The following is a 12,544-nucleotide window of genomic DNA, read 5'->3' on the forward strand; positions in this document are numbered from 1 at the left end:
TGTTTACCTGTCGCAAATATACAAAGACTGAAAACAAAGCAATAGTTATCTGCTATTACAAATCAAGCTGAACAAAAAGAGGATATCTAAAAAGAATGCATCAGTTCTGGAAAGAACAACATCCAGAATCAGAAATAACAAAACAGAGGTTAGCAAATCAACATCAATTTATAATGCAAAATAAAGTATTCACAGAAGTAGAATTGGAAGTACTGCAAAGGACTACCTAGGGCAAAGAAACTGAAGCCTTGCTAGAAGTAGCTCAGACTGGGGGGGTGGGGTAGTCAGCAGTAGAGAAAGCCAGCATAGCTACTGAATTGTGTTCATTCCCAAATCAGGCACCCTTTCCTCTGCCTTCTTCTCAGAAAGAACAAACTGCTCTAAGTAAAAAACAAGAGGAACAAACCAACTAATGTACAGCAAGGCTGCTGTTATAATTGAATACCTTGGATGCAAAATCAACAAGCAAGAAAAAAAGCCAAACAGTACATCACCAAAATGGAAGGTCAAGTTAGAAAATAAGATCAGCATGCTAAGATCAGATGCAAGCAAGCTAGAACAGATGAAAGAAAAGAAGCTGAAGAGCAAGAAGACTAAAGAATACCTGTACAAGAAATATCACCTAGAAACAAGGAAGATCAAGGAAGCACTGGAGATAATGCAGCAAATAACACCCATAGCCAAGACCAGCAGACTCGAATTTCACACTATAGGCAGAATCTCCAATTTCAGTCGAATCAGAAATGTTTCTACTAATCCATCAATGGAGACACTGCAATGAACCAGTCAACACCTGACAAAGAAGAAACAGTGCAGTTCTGGGCACAGCTATGGGACAACCCAAAGAAATACAACAAGAATGCAGCTTGGATAAAGGAGGTGGATAAGAATAAAAAAGAAGCTGAAATGAAAGAACTTGTAATAACAGCAGAAATTATGCTTTCTCTACTGGAGAAAAGGGCAAGGAAATCAAGAATTGGTCAGCATCCGATGAAGATGAACTGAATGGTTTGGTAGAAACATCTGACTGGTCTACACCCACTCATTGCCAAGCAGTTTAACACTATACTGCAAGGAGGTGAAATTGAAGATTGGTTAACATCTGGCAAAACCTACCTGATAATGAAAGATCCAACAAAAGGGGCAACAAAAAGACCCAACAAAAGGGGCAACTGGCTGACTGTGCGACCAACCATAATAAATAATGCTTTGTCTTCCATTTGGCACGTCATGCTCTCATAAGAGGCTATACAATCCTGCAAATTTAGCTCCATTCATGTTACTTTGAATGGAAAGCAGGCTACAAACTGATTACATTATTATATTGGTATTGCAAACTGATATTTTCTGGTTATAATTAATAGGGAAGCATGGGGGTTTGGAGTTTCGATTTAGGTTATGAGTCTAATATGAGCTTTCCCCCCCTTCAAATCACCTAATCAGGGTCAAACTTCTAATATGTAATACATTTTCTTGGATAACTGTATTGGTCTGGACATTTTGATTTCTTGCTAGTGAACTGTTTTGGTGTCATGAATAAGCTTTTGGGCTTCTGTCCTACTTACTGAATTCAACAGTAAATATTTATGAAGCATACTATACTTAATATTGTTGTATGTTTTTAAACTGTTTTTATTGTTTCTGGATTTTGTAAGTGACCCTGAGTCTACCCACTGAAGCAATGAGCATGAAACTGAGCAAACTCAGGAAGGCAGTGAAGGACAGGAAGGCCTGGCGCGATATGGTTCATGGGGTCACGAAGAGTCGGACACGACTTAATGACTGAACAACAACAAATGAGTCTACCAAAGTGGGCGGCTATAACAAATTTAAATAAACAAATAATATATAAATATATACAGTATAATCCTGGTCACATCCTATTAACAACTAATATCATACTTATTTGATACAAAATGAAGAAGTGAAAGTAAACTTTATTTACAGTGAAAAATGAAGAATAATGAAGCAGAAAGCCCCTTAATTTTGGCTCCTTCAATTCATAATAACGGAGATATTTGTGTAAATTCTCTGATGGTTAAAGATTTGTTTTTTAATTGCCAAGCAACCTTTTGGCACATCAAGAGAAAACTGATGCCAAAGTTGCATTTCAGTGACCGTATCTAAAATTAAAATCCAGGCAACCAACGGGGCAGAGAACAGAGAGCTGGTTTGTGGGTATCTTGATGGAGGGCTAGGGGTGAGATAGGCAAGCTGCTCCCCTACTTTGACCAATCCTGTCCTGCTGTATGTGTGCTGAGTCAGACACTTTCTATGGTCTAGGACAGTGTTTCTCAACCATGGGAACTTTAAGATGTGTGGATTTCAACTCCCAGAATTCCCCAGCCAGCCATGGAATTAAAAATTTTTATTGATAAAAAATGAAGAATTTTGTACAGAATGTGAAACTACAGAAACATAAAGAGAAAATTAGAAAAAGAGAAAAAGATATGAAAAGATAGAAGAAAAAGTGAGAAACAGTAAAAGTCAAAGAAAAATATTTAAATAAGTGACTTCCAATCTTCTTTGCAGCAGTTATAAACATGGTTAATACTGTTTTCTGTCCTTCCAAACTGCATAACATAGTTCCCTTCTTCCCATAAACAACCTTTTTTAATCAGTGAATCCTGAAATCACCAATTCATTTTTGTCCGTTTTCAGCAAGAAGTCCATAAAGAGTTTCCAGTCTTTGAATAAAGTAGTTATTGTTCCTTCTCTAATCAAATAGGTCAATTTAGCCATTTCAGCAAGTTCTACCATCTTGACAATCCACTCATCTGGTTGAGAGCCCCTCTTCAAGGAAGACACAAACTGTGTGTGTGATACTTGCTCTTTTACTAACAGGATTCTTAAGCTAAAAGTTTAATGGCAGGTTCATCTGTTGTGTATAATTTGATTTGGGCTTATCGTCTCTTTGATTCTTAGTCACTGTGATTTGTAATTTATGGCTTTTAATTATGGATAGTTAGATAAATTATTATTTTAAATACCTATGATTTATATTATTGCATGAAGCCAGCCTATATGTAAATTCTATAGATTTAGCAAGTCTTCCTTTCTTGTGCTTTAACCTTTTTAAAAAAAAATTAAACCTTCGTAAAACACTTGGGTAAAACTCAAACTAAACAGATAAAGGGTTTGTTTTTTTGTATGTGTGTCTTTGAGTCAGTTTTTGACTCCTGGTGACTGCCTCAACTAGTCCCCGCAGTTTTCTTGGCAAGGTTTCTCAGAAGTGGTTTGCCATTGCCTCCTTCTTAGGGCTGAGAGATAGTGACTGGCCCAAGGTTACCCAGTTGGCTTTGTGCCTCAGGCCAAAGAAACTCATGGTTTCCTGGTTTCTAGCCTGGTGCCTTAACCACTATACCAAATTGGCTCCTAAGTAATTTGGTGGAACGTAAAAATGCCATCCTGATACCATTAAAAAAAATGGAATATTATGCACTAAGGAAGTTGATCCATTCAACAATGATAACAGAGTACTAAATCTCTGGGCTGATGAAATACAATGAAATATTTTCATAATAGATATTTGCTGGAACAAAATGGTTATACCAAGGTTGTCACAATGCTGCTGTGAATGTACTGGAGCAAAAAATGTAATCACAATATTAATGTATTATCATCAGAAGAAAAAGAAAGTAGAATCAAACATGAAAAGGCTGGAATTTATCTGAAATCCTGAATTAAGATTAGGTTTTAGGGCCATCATTAATGTAATGTTACACTGGCAAAAGAAGTGCCTGCATTGTTAGCAGTATAAAGGCCATAACTAACAAACTGACATATTGTATTAAAGTGTTCTTATGTCACACAATTCACAATGATGGCACTCTATATGTTGAGAAGACATTAGCTGGATTTGCACAATATGCTAGCTGAAATGTTAAGTGGCTGGTTTGTAGCTCAGTGTGTTATGTGAAGCCAAATAGCTGGGTTAACTCACCATACCATAGTTCAATTAACCATGAGATAGTGAAGGAGAGAGCAAATACAATCATATTTATTTGTTTGTTTATAAAAGCATTTCTGTTACTTTTTAGCCATAAAAATATATTAAAACTGAGAAGAATTTAATGGTTTTCAGGTAGAATTAAAAAATTTTTTTTTTATCATGTTTCAATCATTGCCTCAGGGATAATTCCTATTTGGAGATTCTATGGCCATCTCCTTCAGAGAGATGCATCCCCTCTGGACTTCCCAACCTAAGGACTCTACAATAGGTCCATGGTAAAAAAAAAAAAAAGATACCCTTGAATCAAGGCTGACTCCTGGTATCTGCATCTATGCAATTTTCTTGACAGTATTTATAGAAATGATTTGCTATTGCCTTCTTCCAGGTTGATTTTTCAACTTCCTAATCTAGCTGAAATATACAGATGCAAAATCATCTAACAGATCCTAAGAAAGGCAAGTTTTTAAAGTAAGGAAAGCCATTTGAAAATACAGTAAAGCTTTGCCATCTTTTTAAGTCAGATTACTCTGTTTGTTGAGATGTTTTTCATTTTGATGATTTTGTTCTTGGTTTTAGTCCTATAATAGCTGCCCAGAGTCACAGTCTGCGAATTGGGTAGCCGTATCAATTTTCTAAACAAAATAAGTAAAAATGATCACGTTAACATGATGTGCTTAAGTTGTGTTGTAGTTAGGCTTATATTGTTGTTTGAATTGGGATCATTGGTAAAATTGTGATTAAGATAAACCATCATAATCACAATCTATAACCATGGTTTGGTTTGGGCTTACCATGCCAAAACAGTGTCCTTCAACTTTTCTATAAATAAATTAGATGACGGATGCTCAGCAATTTGCAGACAACACAAAACTGGGAAGGTATTGCTAACAGATCTTGATAGACTATGTCGATCAGTGGTAGAAATGTAAGGTGTAGGAAAAACCAGATTCACAGGTACTAAAAGGTAGTATTTGGATTAGTAGTAGTACTTTTGAGAAGGATCTGAGTGTCCTGTTAGACCAGAGATTATGGAAGAGTCATAAGGGTCTTGGATTGCATCAGCAGAGGTATAATGTCAAAGTCAGAGGAACTGATAGTTTTGCTTTATGCTGTAATGCTGTGCATTCCAGATGCTGAGGAACTGGAAAGAGTACAGAGAAAAGCAATAAAGATGATTAAGGGCTTAGAAGCTAAATCCCATGAAAAACATAAAAAAGTAAAAACAGAAGGAACCACAAAATGGAGCTGCTGATGCAAGATCACCAGGTTTTCTTTTATCTTCTTCCCCATAAGTACAAAGAAAATTATTCAAATTGAAAATAAAGGTATTGAGGGACAGATGATAAAAGTGCTGGCAAGAAACTGATGAGAAAAAAGGCATATTGGCAGGGACTCCAAACATCATGTTGCATACTCCAAGCTTAATGTTACAAAGCAGACACACCTAATTTTTACCTAACAATCAGACAATGGGGGTGGTAGGACTTATCCAGGGTTTTTGAAACACATTGTTACCATCTTACTATCAATTAGATTATCTTTATTTACTCCAACTAGTAATCTGATTGCCATCTCTTTCCTTGTTGGTTTCAGATAATTATGTAATGAGATATTGAAGCCTGTCCAGATTCCCTGGAGGAAATACCATCACTGTGGTGCTGTTTCAGAAAACACCCTGACCTATATTTCCATCCATGGGATATGCAGTGGGTCTTTGTAAGAGGATAGCCAATTTATTAGCAGGTTCATATGGGAGAAAGGTCAGTAAAACTGATGCAAAAGTAGTAATATTTTCTTTTTTAAGAAGAAAAAGCCAGAAAGCATTTGACATCAGTTTCATAGTCTATCCCAGAATTTTTTTCAAGGACAGTCCCATGTAGTGTTACAGGTAGTCCCTGACTTACACCCATTTGTTCAGTGACCATTCAAAGTTATGGTGGCACTGAAGGGACTTATGACCAGTCCCCAAAGTTATGGCTGTTGCAGTGCCCCTGGTCACGTGATCAAAATTCAGGCGCTTGGCATCCTGCCTGCACTTATGACCGTAGGGGCGCTTCAACTCCCCCCACCCACCTATCTCCCCTCCATCTATGCCCTTTTGGCCCCTTGCACTCTGCGGCCCCTGTCACCCTAGCTGACCTTTGCCATCTTCTTGCTCCAGCTGCTGACCAGCATGCCCAGCCTGGACCTTTGCGAGGCAACTACAAGGCTTTGCGAGGCAGCACAAGGCTTTCTTCCCAAGGTTGCACACAGCAGTTTCCTCATGAGATCTGGGGAAGTTGGCCTTGTGTGGTCAGCAGCTGCCTTGTGAACAGCCAGGGCAAGTACACCTTGTCACCAGCAGGAGCAAGAAGTCGGTGAAGGTCAGCTGGGGTGGCAGAGTGCAGGGCAGCAGGGACCTCAAAGTGCAGGGTGGTGAGGACAAGTGTGGCTGGTATTGGACTGGAGCAGCTGTGGCTTCCTGGGGCATTGCAGCTTCCTGCCATGCTGCTGGGGCTTCCCAGGGCACTGTGGCTTTGCGCCACACTGCTGGGGCTTCCTGGGGTGCTGTGGCTTCATGCTGCGCTGCTGGGCCAGGCTGGGACGGCTGAGGCTTCCAAGGGTGGCTGCAGCTTCACACTGGGGCTTCTCACTGTGGCTCAGGGGCTTCTGCAACCCCAGAGCTGTGGTGTGCCAAGAAGCCTCTGAGACACAGCATGGCAAGCAGCCGCAGAGCCATGCTGTTCTGGGGCTGCTTGCTGCCGCACAAGACAGGGGCAAAGGGGCAGAGATGGGTGGGGAGATAGGTGGGTGGGGGGAGGTGAAGAGGGGGCAGTCCCTTACCTTACCAGGGCTTGGGGCTGGGAGGGACCAAGCCCGGAATGGTTTGGATTGGGTTGGGTCCTTGGCTAATGACCAATGGAATTGGTTAATGACAGCAACGGGGAGTGCCAGGATTGCCACCCCTCTCAATCTCAATGGCTTTCTCATAAAGGTAGGCCTGGTGGCAACACCTGGGGCAAGTGGTTCTAACTCCGAGATCTTGAACCGAGTACGGAGTCTTTCCTGGTCGCCCACCTCCCCCTTCTCTTCCGCCCAGCCACTTGGCAATCATGACCATTTTGTCGCCGGGTCGGCCAAGACTTTCAGGTTTCCATTCTTCCTGTGCTCCTATTCGCGCGGAGGTGCAAACTCCCACAATGCACCGGGCTTCTGCCCACCATACCCCGGGAGCGCGAAGAATCCTCTCAGGGACGGGACGGGGCGCGGCTGCGGGGGGACCGGCTTCGTAAGAGCGGGGAGAAAGGCTTGGACTGACAGGAGGGCGAGGACGAGCTATGGCGGAAGGAGGCGAGATCTCCGATGCCGATAGCGATGAGACGATGGTTGAGGGGTCCGTGGTTGAGAGCGACGTGGAAGAAAAAGAGCTTCGTGCAAAAAGGTGACAACGGCCCACGCGGGGGTGTAGGCGACGGTGAAACCTGCCTGCGAAAGCGCCTTGCGAGGACTTCACTCTTTACATTAATGTCCCTCAACTCGGTGCCGTTTATACTGCGGCCTCCACCATTTCCAGCAAGGCCTGGGGGAGAGTTCAGCTCTGGTTGATGGGAGTTGTACGTCAAACGCTTTAGAATTCTGGGAGTTGAAGTCCAGACGTCTTAAAGTTGCCAGAGTTGAGAAGCGCTGCACTAGAGGCTTGGGCGACTGCATTACTCTTTGAGGCGAGATGTCATATATTAATATTTACAATCCTAAACAAACCTATCCACAGTACTGAGTGTGTTGGTTTTTAGTCCCAGGAGGATTGTGAGTTCTGAAGTGTTTGTACCAATGTAGAACCTGTAATAAGAGCCTTTTTGAAGGACTGTGCAGACTCCTATTTATTTATACATTTCAATTTCAGTACTGCTGGACTCCAATAGCTGGATGGCTCACAATATAAAACAAAATATCAATAAAATAAAAATATAATAATGGAAATAACAAAATAGCAATCCGGACAACTAACATTGAAACATATACAACACAGCATCAAACACCTCTAACAAGGGGTCCATCGATCTTACCTCAAGGCCTGGGAGAACATTCAGGTCTGTAAAAGCATCCCAAAATGCCAATAGGGTGAGAGCCATCCGTATCTCAAGAGGAACTTCATTCCAGAGGGCAGGTGCTGTGACAGAGAAGGTGTGCTTCCTTGTTCCCAACAGATGATACCGATTGAGACATCTCTTCCATATTTACGGCTTTCACAGACACAGCCATATAATACCCCGCTTCAGTTCCTCAGTTAACAGGAAGAAAGACTCTTAAGATAGTGGCTAAGCTCAGATGCTTGAGTAGAATATATTCTAGTGAATACAAATACAATATCACTGAGAATGTTCATTATCAACATGAGATTGTGGCAGTGGAAGGAATAGGTCTAGAGCATTCATTTTTATTTCCTTTCCACTGTTTGGATATCTAAACCTCTAAATAGGGCTTTGGGAATTAAAAATAATGCTTTATGCTAAGTATTTTATAGGAGTTATATATTAGCTAGACTAGTGGGAACACATCATATATCATTTGGAACAGGGAAATCCATGGGGAGGTCAACAATGTAAAAATGACAGGCACAACTTGGTAGTTGAAGTCCTGCTCCTTTCTAAAGTGTGTTGCATGCATCATACAAACATAAAAAGGGTGTGGGGTTATCACCCAGTTAGCCTGCCATTTTAACATTGTTGATCCCCTGTAGATGTTCCTGATTTGGATATTACCCTGATATGCGTAATTAACAGTAGCATTAGGTAATTACTGAATAAATGTTCTATTTATTACTTCAGTCTTTTTTACAGAAAGGACAAGATTACTTTGGTTAAGATACAAATAGGTGAAAAATTAACTGCTCCCTATGAAAAGAAGTATGAAAATTTCACTGCTGTATGTTTGTGAAACAAGGCTTGTCAAGACAGTATTTATTGACTGCTCTGGTTTTCATATTGTATCCATGTATCTTTTTAATAAAGTGGCTTGCAAAAGTTCTTCTGAATATTAAAAAAAAATACAGATGGAATGTTCATACATGAGTTCATTAATTAAAAGTTTTTTTTATCAGTCATAGTTTGGCTGGTCCAAGACATTTAGTTCCTGAGACAGAATAAGATGAAGTCTCTCTCTGCCCTCCATTCTGTGTTTAGAAACTAAGCAAACAAAGAGTTCAGTGTAATTCAAACATTGGGAGTTGAATAGTACTGTATCTTCCATCACACTTTTGAGTACAGGCAGTTCTCCAACATCCTTAAGTTGCTTAATGTCTGTGGAGTCCTTGGGGTTCTCTGAACTTGGTTGTTTTCTTGCAAAGGTTTCATTACCTGGGTAGATAACATCTTCAGTGCTAGAATGGAGTGGAGTTTGCTCTCTGTTTATATACAGTGCCTTGCCCTGCCTGTGTTGGTGGTTTTTTTTTCTTCTTCTGGTAGTTCCTGTTGTCAACAGGCACATAGAGATAAACAACATCTACACTCTACTCAAAAGAGACAATAATAAAAAGGAAACAAAAGACCACAGCATCTCCTCACCAGCAATCATCACCCAAATAAGCAGAGATTAACACCAAGATTAGCACCAGACATACAATCAAGCAGTAAACAATACCCTAATCAAGGAAGTACCAGGAAAAAAAAACACCAACACAGGCAGGGCAAGCCTATATAAACAAGCCTATATAAACTCCACTCCTTTCTAGCACTGAAGATCTTACTAGCCGGGTAACGAAATGTTTACAAGAACACAATCAAGCTCAGAGAACCCCAAGGACTCCACAGTTCAACCCTGAACTACACATCTTCTCTTCTATGGGTGCTTATTATCTACTCGAACCACCTCCATGCAGTAATAACTGTTTCCCAGCAGTTTTATATCTGATACTTATTAAAATGTATGGCCTGGACTATCTGTTTTTCCATCTGCTCATTTAGAGCATTTTGCATCACATGCTTAGCTTGGTTAATGTGAGTGCATAGTCTGTTATATTACCTTCCATCCTGTGTGGTTCTTTAATTGTGGCTCTACATGTACCAGAAGCAGTTACTGTTTCTGGTTAGCACAAAACCATGTTTGAAACCAAGGCTAACTAACTGGAAATTGTGGCTGCTCTGAGTTCACATGAAAAGTGAAGCCTGACATAAGCCCTGGAACATGATTAAAGGGTCCTTTCTGTAATGGAATGTCATCTACAGAATCCTTGTAGTTGTTCCTTCTCAATGATGGCCCCTTCTGTGGAACAGCTTACCCCCAGTTATCTGCACTGCTAACCCCCTTCCTGTTAGGCTTTAGAAGAACTGTGAAGACCTGGCTGTTCAGGAAGGTATTTGGAGACAATGAGAATTAAGCTATCCCGTGAAGGGAAAGAGTGAGATGGTTGCACTTGCAGACTGATTAATGTAAAGATACATAACTTTCTTATGACTAGGAGCCCCACTGTTTTTTTTTAATGGCTTTGGTTGGCTGTGGGAGGTATGACAGACAGAATAATGATGTTCATAGGAACAGAAACCATTTTTTTTAGCCTTATTGGGAAAAATAAGTCTGATTTTGGTGGCAGAGGTGTTCAGTCATCCCTTCCAGCTCCCCAGTTTAGCCCAGGCTCCTGGATGTGAGATTGCTGAAGACCTTGTTCTTGGATTGGTTCTTTGAATACCATGTCTGCTTGTAATAAAACCTTGTTCCTCTATGATAAATTGTCCTTTAACTATTTTGAAAGATATGCTTTGTACAAAGTACCTCTTTGATCGCCCAATTAAAGACTGCATCTGGTTGAGAACTGGTAAAAACTGGAGCTACCAGAGACAAGTTGTAGCTAGCAATAGCCTTTGCTGCCAGGCTTTATACCAGAACTCAGTAGTAAATCACAGCTCTCCAGACACTTAGTCCCCTTGTTCATTATTTGGCTTAACTAAGCATAAGTCTCTCAGACATGACTCAGCTAAATTAGAATATTTATTGCACATAAGAATGACACCTTAAATATAACAATTGCTTGCCTAGTGCAAGAAAAGGGAGTCAGAACCTCCAGCCTTTTTGACTTAATAGATTCTTGGTCAGTCTCTTGTATCTTGAGATACAACTGAGATACATTTACATAATAGTTCTCTCTAGCTTGGGAATCTCTGGTTTCTGCCTTGCCAGTCTCAGCCCTTATATGTGTGGTGGAAGCTAAAACTAAGACGTGTTCTATATTTTTAGATTCTCTTTAATGGATAAAGACATGGTATTAGCAAGAGAAACCAGCATTACTGCAAGAGTAGCTAATGCATATGGAGGTAAGAGAGTTTTTTTTCTTTTTTATATTTTAATCTATAATAAAAAGAAAAGAAAATGAAATACAAAATTGAATAAAAATACAAAAAAAAATTAAACAACAGGCAGAAAAATGGAAAGTAATACAGATTAGAATAAATCATATACAATGAAGCTTAAGTCTTAAAACAATAAATTATTTTTAATATAATTTTTATTGAAAGTTTTAAAAACGAGTAAAAATTAATACAAACTAGAGCAAGAAGGAGAAAAAGGAAGAAATAAGCTAAAGTGCAAAAAAAGAAAAAAGGTAGAAGAAAAATAGAAAAAGAAAAGATATAAAGAAGTGGCTTCCGATCTTCTTTACAGCAGTTATAATTATAGTACTGTGCAAAAGTTTTAGGCAGGTATGAAAAAATGCTGTAAAGTGAGAATACTTTCAAATTATATATTGTAATTTGTTTTCAAATTATATATTGTAATTGTTTATGTTTATCAATTTACAAAATGCAAAGTGAGCGAACAGAAGAGAAATCTAAATCAAATCAATATTTGGTGACTACCCTTTGGCCTCAAACCAGCATCAATTCTTACACTTGCACACTTTGTACACTTGCACAAAGTCAGGGATCTTGTAGGATTAGAGTCAGGTGTATGATTAATCAATTATACCAAGCAGGTCCTAAAGATCATCAATTTCATATGTAGGTTGAAACACAGTCATTAACTGAAACAGAAACAGCTATGTAGGAGGCTTAAAACTGGGCGAGGAACAGCCAAACTCTGCTATTAAGGTGAGGTTGTGGAAGACAGTTTCATGTCACAGGTCATACACCACGGCAAGACTAAGCATAGCAACAAGACACAAGGTATACTGCATCAGCAAGGTCTCTCCCAGGCAAAAATTTCAAAGCAGACTGGGGTTTCAAGATGTGCTGTTCCAGATCTTTTGAAGAAGCACAAAGAAACGGGCAACGTTGAGGACCGTAGACGCAGTGGTTGCCCAAGGAAACTTAATGCAGCAGATGGAAGACACATCATGCTTACTTCCCTTTGACATCAGAAGATGTCCAGCAGCGCCATCAGCACAGAACTGGCAGAAACCAGTGGGACCCAGGTACACCCATCTAGTGTCCGGAGAAGTCTGGCCAGAAGTGGTCTTCATGGAAGAATTGCGGCCAAAAAGCCATACCTCCGATGTGGAAACAAGGCTAAGCGACTCAACTATGCATGAAAACATAGGAATTGGGGTGCAGAAAAATGGCAGCAGGTGCTCTAGACTGATGACTCCAAGTTTGAAATATTTGGCTATAGCAGGAGGCAGTTTGT

General features: G+C 40.0%; 1 protein-coding gene across 1 annotated transcript in view; it reads left to right on the forward strand.

The window, feature by feature from the left end:
• Positions 1-6,904: 6,904 nt before the first annotated feature.
• ANKRD31 (ankyrin repeat domain 31) overlaps positions 6,905-12,544 on the forward strand; it is a 79,817-nt gene continuing 74,177 nt past the window's right edge. The window contains exons 1-2 of the mRNA XM_088130366.1: positions 6,905-7,373; positions 11,162-11,238. Coding sequence (XP_087986492.1) covers positions 7,270-7,373; positions 11,162-11,238 — 181 coding nt within the window. The 5' untranslated portion in view covers positions 6,905-7,269. The remainder of the gene's footprint in view (positions 7,374-11,161; positions 11,239-12,544) is intronic.

The sequence above is a fragment of the Python bivittatus genome, unplaced genomic scaffold (genome assembly GCF_059951505.1).
Source record: "Python bivittatus isolate LINGU-HERP-01145 unplaced genomic scaffold, Pbiv_v1 ctg000850_np1212, whole genome shotgun sequence".
In the NCBI taxonomy this organism is placed as follows: domain Eukaryota; kingdom Metazoa; phylum Chordata; class Lepidosauria; order Squamata; family Pythonidae; genus Python; species Python bivittatus.